The sequence below is a fragment of the Protomyctophum parallelum genome, assembly GCF_964188405.1.
Source record: "Protomyctophum parallelum genome assembly, chromosome: 19".
NCBI lineage: Eukaryota > Metazoa > Chordata > Actinopteri > Myctophiformes > Myctophidae > Protomyctophum > Protomyctophum parallelum.
In genome coordinates, this window is record NC_139717.1 from 34,818,346 (window position 1) to 34,836,580 (window position 18,235).

The following is an 18,235-nucleotide window of genomic DNA, read 5'->3' on the forward strand; positions in this document are numbered from 1 at the left end:
GCTTTGTGAACCAATATGATCACTCTCATAGCTTTGTGAACCATTTCATTTTATTTTATTGACTGACGCCAAATAAAATGTAACCACTATAAGCCTTTTTTTTATTATATTGTAATAAGTATATAATCAGATATTATAATACATAATCAGAAATTGTTGATCTACAAGCTCACAACTTGTCTCAATGCAACACAACCCATATCACTTAGAATGGCCATAATAAGGACATCAGGTTGAAAAAGAGGGTATAGAGTGTGCACAAAGTACTGATATACAGTATGAACACATTCCCTGCCATTGACAGAGATCTCAGTCATGTGGTCTTTTCAATGGTTTATGATAGGTTGTGCTCTTGGCCAACATATGAGTGAACATTTGGCCTCCACGTTATCAGATTTAGAAAAATGCATTTATCTTGGATTCTTTTCCCAGATTGAGTTTTTGGTCAACGACCCATAACTAAAGAATTGATGATTGCGTTTACAAAATGTATTTTCCAGGTGAAAGAAAAAACAATTTCCCATAAATTTGCACAGCGTTTGTTTACATACGATTTACGTCTCATGTCCCAGTGGGACAATATAGCGGTCTTCACTGAAAAGAACCGGCTGTGGCGGGAGAATTAATTAATATACCCGCCAGTTAATGTGTTTATGTAAAGTAACTAAAGAAATAATGTACATACTACATACATACATTGCTCTATACTGCAATAAAAATGTGTGCTCCGAAAGACCCGGCACACCGTTTGAGAGCCATTGTCCTACAGTATAAGATCTAATAGATCCAGTAGTGTCACTAGTGTGTATAGACCCCTTATCAGTGATAATGACCAGTATCTGCGCACAGGCCAGCACCACATGAACCCTGTTGCTCATAAGATGCAATGTAAATGTGGTCGCAGCCTCACGTTTAAAAATGCATCCTATTCCTATAAAACCCTCAATTGCTATTTTTCTTCCAGCATGGAGAAATAATGTTTAGGATGTTTACTGTGATCTCTCGCTCATGAAATATGTAATCATTGGTTTCTGTGGTGTGTAAACAATAATAGCCATTCATTGTTTGTCAAATAATATTTTTTAAGAACGGGTTATAAATTATTATACAATTGGTACAGTATACATGATTTGTTTTTCTTATGAACAAAAGTAAAGAAAAAACAGACAAAAAGAAAACCCTCAATCCCCATCCATACTGCTTAGTGACATCAACATTCAATGCAGTTGTCATCAAAACCTCACCTACAGTCGCTGTCATAAGACCAGGGGGAATGATCGCGGCAGCAGAGTCTGCTCGTGCAGCTGCAGCCCGTCAAGCCTAATTTATGCTCCGTCCCGCAAAGGTGTCGTAAGCAGAGAGCGGCCGTGAATAGCAGACCTTTAAGCTCACAGCGGTCGCATCCGTGACACGGTTGCTTGTCTGTCTTGTTAGGAGCATCTCACTAGTCAAAACACAGAGGAGGTTGAATGAACTTAAACCAACGCTCCCCAAAACAGCAATGTTTGGGGATCTGTTGGGAATGGATTATATTAAACAGTCTCAATGTTTGTATTAAAACAAATAATTGGTCTATAGTAGATCATTTAAATACACTTACACTATGCCGTATACAGTAGTTTACTGTCGCTTTTCGGTCCTGTGTCATAACTTCATAATCGTGCACCCCTAGTATTCATAGAAGGTAGAAGGACAAGGGATGAAACACCTATACAAGCTCATTGTTTTGCAACACGTTGAGATACGGTTATTTTAACTATTTTTACGTGACTCCGGATATTTGTTTTTAATTGTTTAAAAAAACAATCACACTCGTGTGAGGGGTGCCCAGTTGCCCACTGTATTTATATCGCCCACATGTCATTTTACTTCGTCATTTAGTGCCCTGAGCAAACATTAAAGTTTCTCTGAGAGTTAAGTGAACATTGGCATCAGCTGTGTGAGTGAAAGGAGGATGGATACATTTTTTGTTACCACCCACTCTTACTCCTGGTGCAATATCCTCTTAGACTTAGACGAGTTAACAAAATCTAAGAGGAGTTAACTTTTTTATTTCTTCTCCATATCAAAACAAACAAACGTGTTTACCTAGCCGTCGTCGTCGTGCTTCCTTTTAAAGAGGTGACAACAGTATACAGGTGACAAACATCAGTACTGATCACGTGAAGATGACACCCCACACCTGGAAGGTGAAAGGAGGATGGTGATGGGGTGAGCAGAGGAGGTGGAGGCCAGTGGCCAGGGTTTTGTTCAGTGTTTGTGTTGGAGGTGGAGCAGCATGCTGATAACAACCTCACGTCCTCCAGGGAACCGAGAGGGAGGTCGGAGACACATGCAGATTGTTTAGTCTGCCTCTCCATCCTGCTGCCTCTCTCTCTCTCTCCCTCCCTCCAACCAGTTGTGTAAAGTAACTAAGTACATTTACTCGAGTACTGTACTTAAGTACAATTTTTGAGTCCAGCTTTTATTTGGTGCACAAACAAAAGCCCCCCCATTCTCCTCGCGCACACGCACGTTTCCACAGGAAATATTTAGAGGAAGTGAGAGTTGCTGATGCTCACACTGATGAAGGCCAATCCCTGCTTAGCACACAGAAAGAAAACCCGAAACAAAACATGAACCCCCCTGGGGTTGTGTTAGGGAAAAGTAGGGATGCACCAATTTATCGTCTGTACATCGGTTTTCGGATGATACTGTATGATTGAATATGTGCAATTAAAGGGTAATGTGATGAGGTTATTCTTTATGATGAAGATGCTTTTCTTAAACTGGCACAATAGGGAAAATGATTAATAACATGGACAAATCGGCCAAGTATTGGTATTGGCGAAGAATTTCCAAGTCAGTCCATCTCTAGTTAAAAGGACAGCTTTGGACAGTTCAGAAACCCTCACAGCACAATAGTTCCGCCTTAGAGAATTTTGGTTCCTACCTAAACTACTGCGCTGAAACTGACACAGAGGCAGTTATAGCAGTCCCCTGTCGATAATAATAATGCAGCTGGTAATTCGTTGATTTAATCAATTTGGGCTTGTTTAAAATACTTTTTGAAATATCTACAATAACCTTTTATCAAAAATGTTAATGATGAAAGTCAAATGACGTCTGATAGCGCTGAAACCTTGCCCAAATTCGGAGTCATACTGTACATCATAGATGTCATATATCACTCATTCTCAAAGTGGGGTCCAGGGACCCTCAGGATTCCTTGAGGCGTTGTCAAATGGACCCCTACAGGTCTGTAACTGAGAGTTAGGGAGGGTCCTAACTAAGTTTGAGAACCACATCATGGTTCCAGCTTGTGATAACCCACAGGTTGGAAGCATGAAGTCCAAGCCACGCCATATCCATGTGGATGCTGAGATCCACATGATTTGATTCTTCACATGTTGTCAATGATGAATTACATCTATGGAACATTAATGTTAACAAGCAACACTAAATAAATGCACATATGCTCATGCTGAACCCTCCCCTTTAAATGTAATGATAATGGCAAAAACACCTCATGCATGGTCTCCTTGTTGGACTCACACAGAGGCAGTCAGAGCTGATAAGAGTATCAGGTGCTGGCCAGCTGTAGCACTCTAGTTAATGCTGTGTTGTGCTTCAGTCAAGCCTCATTCAAAATTGGCGGGACAATACAGGACTCACACAGCTGTAACGTGTTGTTTGGTGACTTTGAACCCCTGCGATGAGCCTCCATGCAGGCTGTGTTCACTCCAGTGTTGATTTCGTCTACTAAAACTATGACTAAAAATGTCTGTAAAAAGGTAACTAAATTAAAACTAAGACTATGACTAAAACTAAAATCAAAATGTGCTGTCCAAATCAACACTGGTTCACTCATGACCCGGCACTGTTCAGCAGAAAGTTGCAGAGTCAGCGCTACATGAGTTAAAGCAGTGGTTCTCAATACCGCCTTTGCCTGATTTCTGAATCCAAGCACTCCTTTTACCCAACTACAACATTTTGCTTGGAAAACCGCAAGATAAAACCATAGCTAACATATGATACTACGAAAGTACGAATGAATGATAACCCACTTTTTTTGAAGAATATAACATTGCAAATAAGTGTGAAAGCGTTGCAATCAGGGCCTCCTGAGCAGATTTATTTTAAACTGTGGCCATAACATCTGAGTTCAGTTTTTATGTCAATATCTTCAGAATTAGACTGCATAATGACACATAACTAAGTATTGCTTTCTATTCAATAATATTATGCCAAGTGGTCCAGGCGCATGCCACATATAGGCTTTGGCCTGACGGCGTGTCGTGTGTTCGAGTCCCGTTAATGACGACCTTTGCTGCGTGTATCTCTCCCTCTCTCTCTCCCCCTCTTTCCTGTCTATCTTCACTTGATACTATCAATAAAAAAAAAGAAAAGAAAAGCCAAAAAAAAAATCTTAAAAAAAAAATATATATATTATGGTAGTCACTTACATACATTCAGAACAGCGCTCCTAATGAGAGTCCGCAAACAGGACCACATAACACCCATCCTCTTCACACTGCACTGGCTCCCCGTTACAGCCAGGATCCACTACAAGGTTCTGCTGATCACATGTAACTGCATAAACGGACACGCCCCTCCCTACCTACAGGAACTAATCAACCCTCCAAAAACATCCTCCACCCGCACCCTCAGATCTGCAAACAAATTCCTGCTCCAGGTTCCTGACACCAATCTGCGCACCATGGGGGACCGGGCCTTTTGCTCGGCAGCCTGTGGAACAGCCTTCCCCATGGACTTGAGAGTGCCGCAGACTATTGACTCTTTTAAAACAGGCCTGAAAACATTCCTGTTTCGGAAGGCTTTCTTGTGTTAAATTGTTGTAGTTTTTGCACATTGATTCTTTTTTTGATAACCCTGTTTTAACCTTCTGTGATCGATTATATGTTTTAACCATGTAGCACTCTGAGATTCCCTGTGAATGAAAAGTGCAATACAAATGAAATTAATTATTATTTATTACATAACGCAACATAAAAGTAATTTCCAGATTCTCTCACGTACCCCTAGGGAGCATGTACCCCCATTTATAGGGGGTGCATACGTTGGTTAGACCAGTGTTTCCCAACCTTTTTTGTCCCAGGGCACACTTTTCATAGCCTAAAGATCTCGGGGAACACCTAGATATATGGTGTGTATATATATATATATATATATATATACACACACACCGTATATATCTACCTAGATATACGGTGTGTGTGTGTGTGTGTGTGTGTGTGTGTGTGTGTGTGTGTATATATATATATATATATATATATATACAGTGAAGGAAATAATGATTTGACCCCCTGCTGATTTTGTAAATTTGCCCTAATATAAAGAAATGAGAGGTCTATAATTTTTATGGTACTTTTATGTTAACAGATAGAGACAGAATATCAACAAAAAAGTCCAGAAAAAAACATTATATAAAGGTTATAAATTAAATTCCATTTGATCAGGTGAAATAAGTATTTGATCCCCAAGAACATCATGACTTAATACTTGGTGAAGAAACCCTTGTTGGCAAGCACAGAAGTCAGACGTTTCTTGTAGTTGGTCACCAGGTTTGCACACACCTCAGGAGGAATTTTGGTCCACTCCTTTTTACAGATCCTCTCCAAATCCTGAAGGTTTCGAGGCTGTCGCTTGGCAACTCGAAGCTTCAGCTCCCTCCACAGATTTTCTATGGGATTAAGGTCTGGAGACTGGCTAGGCCACTCCATGACCTTGATGTGCTTCTTCTTGAGCCATTCCTTTGTTGCCTTGGCCATATGTTTTGGGTCGTTGCTGGAAGACCCATCCACGACCCATCTTCAGTGCTCTGGTTGAGGGAAGGAGGTTCTAGTCCAAAATCTTACCGTACATGGCCCCGTCCATCAACCCCACAATGCGGTGAAGTTGTCCTGTACCCTTAGCAGAGAAACACCCCCAAAGCATAATATTCCCACCTCCATGCTTGACAGTGGGGATGAAAACCATTGGAAACACATACCGTAATGGATTGAAATCCTGAAGTGACCGCAAGGTCCCCGTGCTCAAGAAGACATGTACAGGCCGTCTGAAGTTTGCCAATGAACACCTAAATGATTCTGAGAAGGCTTGGGAGAAGGTGATGTGGTCAGATGAGACCAAAATTGAACTCTTTGGCATCAACTCGACTCGTCGTGATTGGAGGGAGAGGAATGCTGAATACAAACCCCAGAACACCATCCCCACCGTCAAGCATGGAGGTGGGAATATTATGCTTTGGGGGTGTTTCTCTGCTAAGGGTACAGGACAACTTCACCGTGTTGTGGGGTTGATGGACGGGGCCATGTACGGTAAGATTTTGGACAAGAACCTCCTTCCCTCAACCAGAGCACTGAAGATGGGTCGTGGATGGGTCTTCCAGCATGACGACCCAAAACATACGGCCAAGGCAACAAACCTGGTGACCAACTACAAGAAATGTCTGACTTCTGTGCTTGCCAACAAGGGTTTCTCACAAGTATTAAGTCATGATGTGCTTGGGGATCAAATACTTATTTCACCTGATCAAATGGAATTTAATTTATAACCTTTTATATAATGTTTTTTTCTGGACTTTTTTGTTGATATTCTGTCTCTATCTGTTAACATAAAAGTACCATAAAAATTATAGACCGCTCATTTCTTTGTATTAGGGTAAATTTACAAAATCAGCAGGGGGTCAAATCATTATTTCCTCCACTGTATATATATATATATATATACTGTATATATATATATATATAATTATATACTCATTTGAACTCTGCCGAAGGCATTCAAAATACGTGTGCGCTACCTAAATAATGACCAGAAGTAATTCCTTGAGAACGGGTTTAGACCAGGATCCCTAATTATGCATATTAGCAATACAACTAGCCTATTAATACCTTTTATATTTCATATTTCGTATGTCTAACCGTTATACATACCAACAGTCCTACAGTCATTAGTCCGACAACACCTGTGCTGCGGGTTAAAAATCACCCGTGGCTCCTGACATGCGTGGCAGGTTAAAAATGACCTGTGGCATCCGGGTGTTCACCACTTTGATTTCCTTCACCCGACAGGAACAGTGGTTTGAGCAGTGGAAGTGAATGAGTAACCTATTCTAGAAAGAGTTTCTTGTCATAATTAAATCAATGTTGATATCTGGCACACTGATTATCAAGAAAATAAAAACATGTCAAAAAGGTTACTCCAATTTGGTATGCATTAGGCCCTAATGCATACCAAATCAAAGTTTGAGAATCCATGGTTCATAACCACTGCTCACCTCCTCTGTTGTCTGTCTTTTCCTCCAGGTTCCATCCCATCTGAAGAGGGGGATTCTGGGTTTGTGACGGCAGCCCTTGGGAACACATGGAGTCACACGGTCAACACGCGTCTCATCGTCCAATATCTGGATTCTCACCAGAGACAGGTGAGGAACGTTTTTACACCTTTAAATGAACACTCAGGATTGTGAACACTCAGGCTTGGTGGTCTAGGACTCTCCAAACGTGGGATCAGACAAAAAATCCTGGCTCTAGTGTAGAGAGAGATCAGTGCTAGAGAAAGACAAAATAGACATAAAGGAAGAGAGGACCACAAGGACAGACTTGTACGAAGAGCGGGTTGAGAGAGAGAGAGAGACATGAGATGGGCAGAGACAGAAAGGCAAGCAGAACAAGGAAGGCAGACAGGGAGATGTACTGTACTGTAGCGGAGAGACAAAGGTGGTTTTGTTTGTCAAACATGTTTCCACAGAGGAAACTCAGTTGCTGAGTGAACTCAAGTTACTCTACTTGAGTTCCGTTAAGTGAGAGCTGCTCTTTGCCACAGTGAGACGCAGTCATCTTCACACCCCACTTGAACTGAAGAGACTCGCTCAGTGGGCATGCTCCAGTGTTGCGCCTATTGTCACCCCGCTTGAAACCCAGCCGCCATGGAGTGAAACGTGAGAGCGGCACACTCTGAAGATTACAAAGGAAGCTTCAAGGAATCAGACAGCAACCATAGGGGAAACCCCCGACGGTTACCTGACTACCAGTTTTTACAGAGTCTTCCTAATCATAGGAACAGTGACGGTAGCACCATGAACCCCTGACATACAGTATGGGAGATTCTTCGAGGAACCCTGTATAGGTGTTTTTCCCATTAACCGTTTCAGTTCATACGACGTATGAGACCGTCATAAGGATCCCGAAATATTAGTACCATCGACGTGTGAGGACATCCTAGAGACACGGGGCGAGATAAGAATATTCAGAATTTTTCCTATTTTTTGGCTTTTGGCTTTCCGTAGGCTAACGCTATGTGCAACTATTAGCTTGTCATTGACTCCCATGTTAGCGCGGCGGAAAGAATGACTCGTATCTCCTAATCCAAGGCGCTCTCCGTGGTGATGAATGGATCGATATGCTGGCGCTTCATTTCTGCTCCTCATCTGTCTCTCCCGCAAAATATGAACGCTTTTTGGAGCGTAAAAAAATAAATTAAGATGATCGGGGATGTGAGGTCTCTTTGTAAAGTCAACTTTTTTTAGGAAAGTGTTTCCGGTTCATGGCTTTCAGAGTAAAAGCGATCAGACAACTCTGGCACCCAGAGCTTCTATTTTGAAGGCACTTCCGGCACTAAATGTGTTGAAACTGGCTGTAGCACTGGCCTTAAGCAAATGCTAAAATATGTAATTTCTATACCATGTTATGTGTTGTGTTTTAAGTGTTTATGCATACATTGTACAGATATTCTACTGTTAGACGGATGATAGGTTCTTAGTTTACTTATGATACTAGATGACTATTTCTATGCATTTGATGTATTACTTTGTGTTATTCTTGCTTATTGTAAATCACTCTTAGTCCGGCAGCCGACAGGCTTCTTTTGTTTAAAGTGGTAAATTTGGTATATAGTCTTTTTCATTGGCCTAAAATATTGTCTATATACATACATTCACTGAATCCACTTGCTGACCGGCTGTTGGTATTGGGCCATTTTTAATAGGCATTTCTTGTGACCCTATCATTAACATCCTATGGCAGGAAAAAATGTCAAACTTCCTTTATGCTTTAAGTAGCATGTGACATGTCAAACTAGAGGGATTCTGAACACATTACTGAATACATTCCAAGCTTGACAGCTGGTCAGCAAGTGGATTCATGAATATTCCTATTTTTGGACAGAAGTAGCAGCTCTACAAGACTTTATGAGATTTTTATGAGAGACAATGAGATTTAGTGTAGAGCAGTATAGTCAGTAGGATACCGTATGCCTGTTTCTCTCTGCAGATTCTAGGAGAACCATTAAATCACTCACAGCTTTTAGAGTGGCATAGTGGCCCATGGCGGCATGGCCAGCACCACACAGCTTGTATAAGTTTAGCAGATTTGCCGCAGGGCAGCAAAGTATTTGCGTCAAACCTCTGAAAGATGCCAACATGCCCATGTTGGTCGGTTTGCATCACCAGCTACAGATTAGATTTCCCTTCATGAATGTGCTTTTGGTCCAACGTTGTTCCCTTGTTGAGTCTTGCTGTCATTGAGTGTCTGCTAGGGCATTAACATAATAATCGATTAGTCGACTAGTCGACTAGCAAACCACTAGTCGACACTGTTAATTGACATCCGATTATTCGCTAATATTTTTAATTAAAGAAAATTAATATTAATATATATATTATTATTATTTTTTGCCTAAAGCTTGACAACACAACTGTCTGTGTGCTGTGGTGTTGGTAGTTCGCCTAATCCATTCATGGTTGATTGTGTATTATTATGTCTCATACTGCTCTAATAACTTCTGTCCTACTGAAAAGGGTAACTGTACTGAGATTCGCCCAGAATTCATGCCAGAAAGATTGGTCGTCGTTGCCCTCTGGTGGGTGAATTGATATAGCTTATATGTATTGGAAACGAAACGAAACGAAACTGAAACGAAAAAACCCCACAAATCAGCCAAGATGGAGGAGAAAGAGGATAGTAGCCAAAACCATCGATGCGGCGAGGCGAGTGGTTAGTCATTTCCGACACTCGTCTATAGCAACATGTGCACTGAAGACACGACAGGACCAGTTAAATGTCAAAGATAACCGGCTCCAGAATGACTGCCCCACGCGTTGGAATTCAACCTTCACAATGCTGGAGCGGCTTAACCAGCAGCGCATCCCTGTCCAAGCCGTACTGGAAGACGAGAAAGTCACCAAACCCAGCGTGAAAAAGAAATGTCAAATCGCGCAGCTCCTGCCTATACTTGGCCCCCTTGCAAAGGCAACTACCATCATGTGTGCTGAATTGCATATCCTACAGTTAAAGTAAAAAGGGGGTAAAACGTGTAGGCCCTTAAACTTTTTTACAGGGCCAGTTTCGAATTGCAGCCGCCTGTAATGTTAATGTTGCCGTTGGTGCGATCATGTATTGAGTAGTGACAGTCAAATGCTGCTCTTTGTTTTATTACGAGGGGAATTCCACGGGGAACCCCTATACGCAGCCACGGTGCGGTGCGGAGCCAATCGTAACGCAGGTTTTTCCCGAATGCGCTGTTTCAATGAGAAGTCTAGAATTGCTCGGTTTTATTGGGTAAAATATATATATATATCACTGGCGAATAATCGATTACTAATCGGCTATCAATGTAGTCGAGTCGACTACCAAAATTGACGTTTGGTTAATGCCCTAGTGTCTGCTTGCATTTGTCTTTCTTGTCAGGATTTTTTCTTTCTTTTTTGTTCATTGCTTTCAAGCTTCTTTCAAGGTGCGATGTTCCTACAAGCCCCTTGCTGGGATTTACTGATGAATGGACTAACCTAGTCTAAAACACTCACATGGACACGCTCACTAATACACATTCATTGTTGTGTTTCATTTTTAACTAAGGGACTGCAATGGAAATAAGCCGTTGGCTTTCTTGCATTTATCCATTTGATAGTGATTATGTGCATTTTTCTGTACATGTAAACGTCGTTAATAAACATATCAATCAAAAAACCCTACATTCACGGGTGACGTCAAGCTGAAATTTAAATGAAAGAACAATTTTCAATTTGAACTCCCTCCATGTCATTATGTACATACTGTACATGACGTCACCTTTTCAGAACTTATAATTTTCAAGTAATGTCCACATAATAAAATATTTTATATATAAACAATTGATATTGTTTAAAGATGGACTAGTCACAAGTCTGCTGCCCTACCTTTAAGTGGTTTTGGCCAAAACCTGACATGATAGTTGTCGAGCTTCTTTGAAGGTGAGATGTTTTTACAAGCCACCTTTGTTTTGTTTTATTAGTATTATTTTTCCAATTTATTTTCTTTCTTTCATTTCTTTCTCACAACCAATGCCTTTCCCGGCTCTTTCTCAGGTCATGCTGCACTCCAAAGCCCTTTCATGATCTAAAGCAGACAGAATGCATTGCTGGCGGTGCGTGGGCACCAACAAAAGCATACGAACAGGAAATAATTGGGGGCAAAAACAGGATGGCCAGAGTTCCTGTATGCAGTAGACGGCTTTAAACGGTGCAGAAATAATGAGATCAGTCATGTGACTCATTGTTTTGGAAAACTCGGGTCAATCACGGGCTCACGGTACTCTGCAACAATCTTAACGTCAAAACAATGAGGAGAAATTTGCCTGAATCAGTTTTTCCACCTCGCATTTAAACTTCAAGGTGAACTCTGTTGCGCCAGGCCAGTGTTTCTCAAAGCAGGGTCCGGGGACCCATATCGGTCCTTAAGTGGATCCGAGTGTCCCAAGCAAAGTGGGAAGTAGTCTAATTTCACTGATATTTGATTTACTGTAAGTTCATTTATCATATAAAAATGACTGTTCATACATTTCACACTCTAATCAACAACTGTCATCTCACATGAAAAGGTTTGAGAACCCCTGCAATAGGCTGTCACATGTGCCACTCACTTAGAGGTTTTCTGGCCAAAGTTGTCTTATTTTTTAGCTATACTACTTTTAGCTATACTACTATTCCCAGGCACAAGAGACTGCACGTTGAAGCAGTCAGCATGTTTAAATTGCAGTGGGTGGGGGGTGTCTTAGATTATGAATCAAGAGAAATGTGCTAGAATGACTGTTCCCCCTCCCCTTTCCACTTAGAGGAGGCTTGAGTTGTCACTTTGACCCACTACGGGTCTCCATGATAGTTTTTTGGCTATAGGCCCAGCATCTCCTTGCCTGCTATTAAGAAACCATTCCAAAGCACTAAGTACATGTTGAAGCAATATTTAAAGCTGAAATGGTGGTGGTGTGGAATGATAGCGGGCGGGGGTCTTGGATTAAGAAAAACAACCACAGTGCCCGGTTAATGGGCTTGCTTTTTGGGGGGGGGGGGGGGGGGTGGCAATCCGAACCCAAGCATTTATCTCCACTTAGGGCCTAACGGGCTGCAGATGTCTGCTGTTTTCTTGATTTCTGGTTAAAAATAAACTGGAACTGCTATTTCACAGTGGATTAGATTACCTGTGGTCGGTAATCAGTTATTTTGGCTACCCCCCCACCTCACCCCCCCAACCCCTCTCTTGAATTAGGCCGGTGTGAATAATGCAGTCTCAGTTGATTCTCACAGGCATGCAGAGCTGAAGGACTGTTCTGTGTGTGTGTGTGTGTGTGTGTGGTGTGTGTGTGTGTCACAGTGTGTGTGTGTGTGTGTCACAGTGTGTGTGTGTGTGTGTGCACGTTTTGAAAAACCGCAGCCGCCACAATAACATGTCATTACCGTGATGGACATGTCTCCATGTGTGTGAAGCGTGAATTGCGTTTCCTTTTAACAACTTAAACCTAAAGAAACACTGCAGGCGAACGAGTCTGGGGCGTGATTGTTTGAGTTTTGTGGTCTGACTTGGTTTACTTTGAAGTTACGTTCTTAACATTTGAAATGCATGTATAGAGAGACAGGGTTTTCACTCATGTTGGTTTAGTTTCTATTTGACAAAATATTTTTTTGTTATTGGTTTCAGTTTTGGGTGGTCAGAACCTTAAACCTAAAGTAATTATCATTATGTATTCATTTATTCACTATTATGCATTTATGAGAAATGAGCCGCACTGTTAAAAAAACAGAAACTGAACTGAAAAACAGAACTGTAAAATTATCTTATTACGTTTATGTTCACAATCACTTACATACTTCATCATACGACGAATAGCCAAAATAGCTATTCTATACTGTAAGTTCACAACTGTAAAGCTTCATTGTAGATTAGCTATTTTCACTATGAAAAGTTTAAAGTGAATCCTTTAAAACCTCTTAAACCCCAGGGGGGTCCGGGGGGAAAATCTGCAACATCGGAGTTGGAACCGGAGACCAATTGGGTCTCCATTGCCCCGCTGAGCGCTGTTCAGAGGTGGACAGCCGCTGCCCCCGGCGTCAGGGGCAATGGGGCTCAAGAGGTTGAGACAGGACATGGACAGTTTTGGGACACTCCTAGCAGTGTCAGTGAACCAGTTCAGCGATAGGCCACGAGTTTGAACCCAAAACCTAAAGCCTGGAACATGCTATAGACTTATATCTGCTTGGGCAGGTCAATGAGAACACAATTAATGTGGACCAAACGAACAAACGCAGTGCCTTGCCAAAGTTAATTTAGGCATTTCTTGCATCTCCAAGGTTTTCTAGCTAGCCAAACACCACCACGGAGCTGCCAATGTAAACATTGTGTATTATTGGTCAGACTCTCAATGCACTTTATATTATTTTATTTGCGCAATATGCAAGCAATGTGCTGTGGACAGTTTTGAATAAAAGTAGTCTGACGATGCTAGAGGTACAAACCTCTATAATCCTTTGCTGAGTGACTACGAACACAAACTCACTGCAATTATTTAATAATAAGTACGTCGGAGCTTGAGATGTACAAAGTCTGGGTCCGAGTCCACTTCAATTCGGCATAGAGTAGCGCAAACGTTGATCACTCTCTGCTGATTTCTGATCATCTGCACCTTTGTTAAATTGACGCACACACGTACACACACACTCCTCTCTCTCTCTGTCGCTCTAATTAATTAGTCTCATGCGTCTAGATTCTCCCGGCGGATCCTGCTGGGAGCTGCCTATACCATAGAAAGCATAGGTGGACCCCAGGCTACCTTCAACCGACTCAGCGAGTTACAGTATGTCCTGATAGTGACAAAATCGTAAATCCTCGTCCCCATTTCACCATCTTGCCGCCGTTGACCCGGGGAGGTGTGTCAGGTTAGTTTATTCAGCAGCTTCAGTTCAGGTGGATCACCTCACTACCTGGTTGATCCTGCCAGTAGCATGCTTGTCTCAAAGATTAAGCCATGCATGTCTAAGTACAATCGGCTTGTACAGTGAAACCACCCATCACCACCCACCCACCAGGCATACTTCAACTGGTGGGTACGTATTGCCCAACAGCAAATGGATAAATTAATGTTCATAAGGTGCTTATATTCTGTGTAACTTAAGCCCTATTCAAAAATGTTCCAAAAAATAGCAGAGCTTGTAGATCAGTCATTTTTGAGCTGTGCCTCCGCTCCATTACGCAGCTATGTGTAATTGTCTATACATACATACATGCGTGCAGGCGTGCGTACGCACGTGCGCGGACAGCTGCAACATCTTAAATGGCCAATAGAGTACACACTACGCATACACGAGTAAAGTGGCACTGAGTACATTACAGTACGAGCCCTGGGTGCGTTCCTGGCGGTCTGAATATTTCAGGGACCCCCCCGGGGACCCCCACATGGTAACTGACTGTCCCTATGTCTGTGTACGTGTCCAAGCACGGAAAGCTGCAACGCGGTAACGCCGTTTCGGACGCGGGAAGGCTCGCCAGGGGCGCGTTCCTGGGGGTCTCGATGTTCCGCGTACCCCCATGCGGTAACTCTGTCATTTCTCCACCTTTTGCCCAAATAGGGACTTCTGGTTTGAAAGAAAATTGGGACACATCGGCTGCATAATTGCAGATATTAATGTTTTCTTAAAGTCTCTCTCTCTCTCTCTCTCTCTCTCTCTCCAGATAGTGATAGCCAAGTCACCCGTGGCTGCCTGTTCCGTGCTGAACTACACGGTGGAGAAGCAGGGCATCTGTCTAAGTGGTGAGTGGCCAGCACACAGACGTGTGTGTGTGTGTGTGTGTGTGTTAGTGTTAGTGTTACATACCGTGGAGAATGCGAATAATAACACACGCTATATAAGCTAGCTGACCTGCCAACAAACCCTGCGGACTGTTTTCCATGTCCATGTCCATGTCTATTTGGCCAATATCATGCAACTGTGTGATATGGTTGACCTCATCCTCACCCCACGTGTCGTGTAATGGCGTCCACTTGCCTACTGTGCTCAGTCTCAGAGATAATCCAGTTGATGGAGGGGAAAGGAACTGGTCGGAATAACGTGTCCCTTCCACGCTACGTCCGGCCAGGGAAATTCCTCCCTGTCAGGTGAAAAGATAGAAGGAGGCATGAGGTCAGTCCGCTGCCCCCCCAGGTTGGCAGAGGAAGTGTAGTGCCCAGGATTACATTAGATAATTGGCACTGGGTGAAAAGAAAACTGGGTTACAAAATAGTGGGATAAAAAAAAAAAAAAAAAAAAAAATCACACATGTGTGAGCCGAGTGTTGCAACTCCCCTCTCTCCCCCCCCCCCCTCCTCTCTCTCTCTCTCTCTCTCTCTCATTAGCAGGCAGCAGGCACAGCATACCCCTCTCTCTGTTTCTGGCGCCCCCTACTGGTATTAATAAGTCACATACTCGTGTCGTTCCAATATCACGCATGCGCACACCACTCGTGCTCATACACACAGGTACACAGGTACACGGACATTGCTGGTTGTAGGAGTGGTTGCACCACTCAAAAAAGAGATAATCCAGTTGTGTTGTAATCGGTTGTGTTTTTTTTTTTTTTTTTTTCTCCCAATTTAGTTGTTATGCCGATAGAGTGTCAAGGTTTCTAGTCCCAAAATCCAGAAACAAGTTTTCCAGTAGTAGTCACAACAAGTAATGGTCAGAGATCCCCCTCCCCCACACGGCTTCCTGTGAACAACACGGCCGATCATTTTCATTGAAACGCCCGGCCAAGCCGGATGCACCATCGGGGAGTCGAACCCCAGTCTCCATCAGAATCAGTTTTTGAAATCGAAGCTGAGCCTCCCCAGACTAATATCCCGCGGTCCGTGCGATATTAGTCTGGTTTATTAACCAGGCTATGTATGTATGTGTTAATGAGCACCATAATGAGTACCAGTAGGGGCGCTGTTTGCCAGAAACTGAGAGAGAGAGACAGTGTTGCCTGCTAATGAGAGAGAGAGAGAGGGGAGGGGGGAGAGAGAGAGGGGAGTTGCACCACTCGGTTCACACGGGTGTGTTTTTTTAAATAATATATATTTCATTCAGCAAATCAGTGGGTGAAATTTGTTTTTAATGCAAGCTCCATTATTCTGGTGGGCAGGAACTTTAGTTGGGTATGTTGTTGCATCTCTCTCAACACCGGGACCAGACTGCCCTTTACGGGTCTGTTATACTCAGAGAGTGTACAAATGGGTCCAAATGAACCCGCAGTCCATTTGTACACTCTCTGTGTTAAATGAACACGGAGGAGAAGAGCAAGGGGACCGAGATAATCCCCCCCCGTCGTATACAGTTAGACGGTTGTGCGGTGACAGCGATTTTTCCCCTCCGTGCACTCTGCCAGCCTGGCCTTCCCAGGCAGTCCCATAAATAATCCTGAAGGCAGTAACAAAAGCGAATTCCCAGGCATGCAGGATCTTGTGAAGGTGCTTTAACACACAGTCTCTCTCTCTCTCTCTCTCTCTCTCTCGAATGTTGACATGAAATTATAATCCTGTTTAGTCTTTCATTAGCGCAAGCCGAGGTAATCGTGACAACATACAGCTCGTGGTGACAAACACGTGGAAAAGCTACGATAGGGACACCAAGGACTGGACAATGATGTCACTGCATTATGCCATAGCATTGTGGCATCTATAAACTTCCATGGCCCGCTTCTCGCCCACTGGTGGTGCAGGTCCCGCAGACCGCCACTGGTCCGCATAGCGCTGGTTGGGAACCCCTGCTGTGCAGTATAAGACAGAGTTTATCTAACCTTTTAACCCATTCTGACCTGAGATCAGATTCATACGAGGTTTCCGCCGGACAAACACTGGGTCTGATGAACCCATTCTGACCTGAGATCAGATTATAAAAATGTCAGTCGTTCTTCGATTTTTTCAAAAATAGCAGACCGTGGTGCACGGTGGCACAGTTGGTAGTGCTGTCGCCTCACAGCTAGAAGGTCCTGGGTTCGATTCCCGCTCGGGGCGCTGTGGGTGCTGGCGGCGTGTTTCCTCCTCCGCGTCATCAGTGCCCATACCCGAAGGCGGGGTTGGCGAAAGGGCCTTTCTGTGTGGAGTTTGCATGTTCTCCCCGTGTCCCCTAGGGTAGGTACCCTCACAAAAACATGCAGTAATCCTGGTCTCTAAACTGCCTTCCCCTGGCCAGCCGGGGCGCCTGATGGAGGGGAATGGAACTGGTTGGAATAACGTGTTCCTTCCACGCGCTACGTCCAACCAGGGAAACTCCCCCCTGTCAGGTGTAAAGGAGCAACTTGGACACTCAGGCATGAAGGAAGCATGAGTTCAAGTCCGTTGCTCTCCCCAGGTTGGCGGAGGGTGTGTAGAGCCTAGGATCACATTAGATAATTGACACAGGGGTGAAAAATGGGTTACAAAATCGTGGGATTAAAAATTATTAAAAAAAAAAAAAAAAAAAATAGCAGACCTACAAGCTCGTATCGCGCCACTCGGTGGCGCGATATGAGCTTGTAGATCTGCTATTTTTCAATAGCTAAAGCATAACATGATGCCAACACCAAAATGGGTGCCCGGTCAGAATGGGTTAATTTCAAGGACCCTCAGTGTGATATGCTTTAGGACACGGGACCCCCATTTGTTATAGTTTTTTAATCTCTGGGACCCCAATCTACACATTACAATCATGTATACACTGTCAGAGTGATGCTGCGTTCACACAGGTAGATGCAAAGATACGGTCTACCATTCATTTTCAATGTAAGACAGCGACATGAAGATACAAAGATATATCCGACATTTGTAGCTGCTACTAAAGCTACAACAGATACGAAGCCTTTAGCTAGTTTCATCTTCAGCTACAAAGATACAAAGCTACAAGTATGCTGTGTAGCTTTGTATCTTTTGCATCTGCTGGTGTGGACGCAGCATTACAGTCCCATAATAGTATAATTCCTAACTACCAAAC

The 18,235-nt window shown here is 43.1% G+C and overlaps 1 protein-coding gene across 2 annotated transcripts in view; it reads left to right on the forward strand.

The window, feature by feature from the left end:
• Positions 1-18,235, forward strand: part of rad51b (RAD51 paralog B) — an 82,845-nt gene that overhangs the window by 27,603 nt on the left and 37,007 nt on the right. For both annotated transcript variants that reach the window (XM_083790853.1, XM_083790854.1), the window contains exons 8-9: positions 7,311-7,429; positions 14,982-15,060. In XM_083790853.1, coding sequence (XP_083646979.1) covers positions 7,311-7,429; positions 14,982-15,060 — 198 coding nt within the window. The remainder of the gene's footprint in view (positions 1-7,310; positions 7,430-14,981; positions 15,061-18,235) is intronic.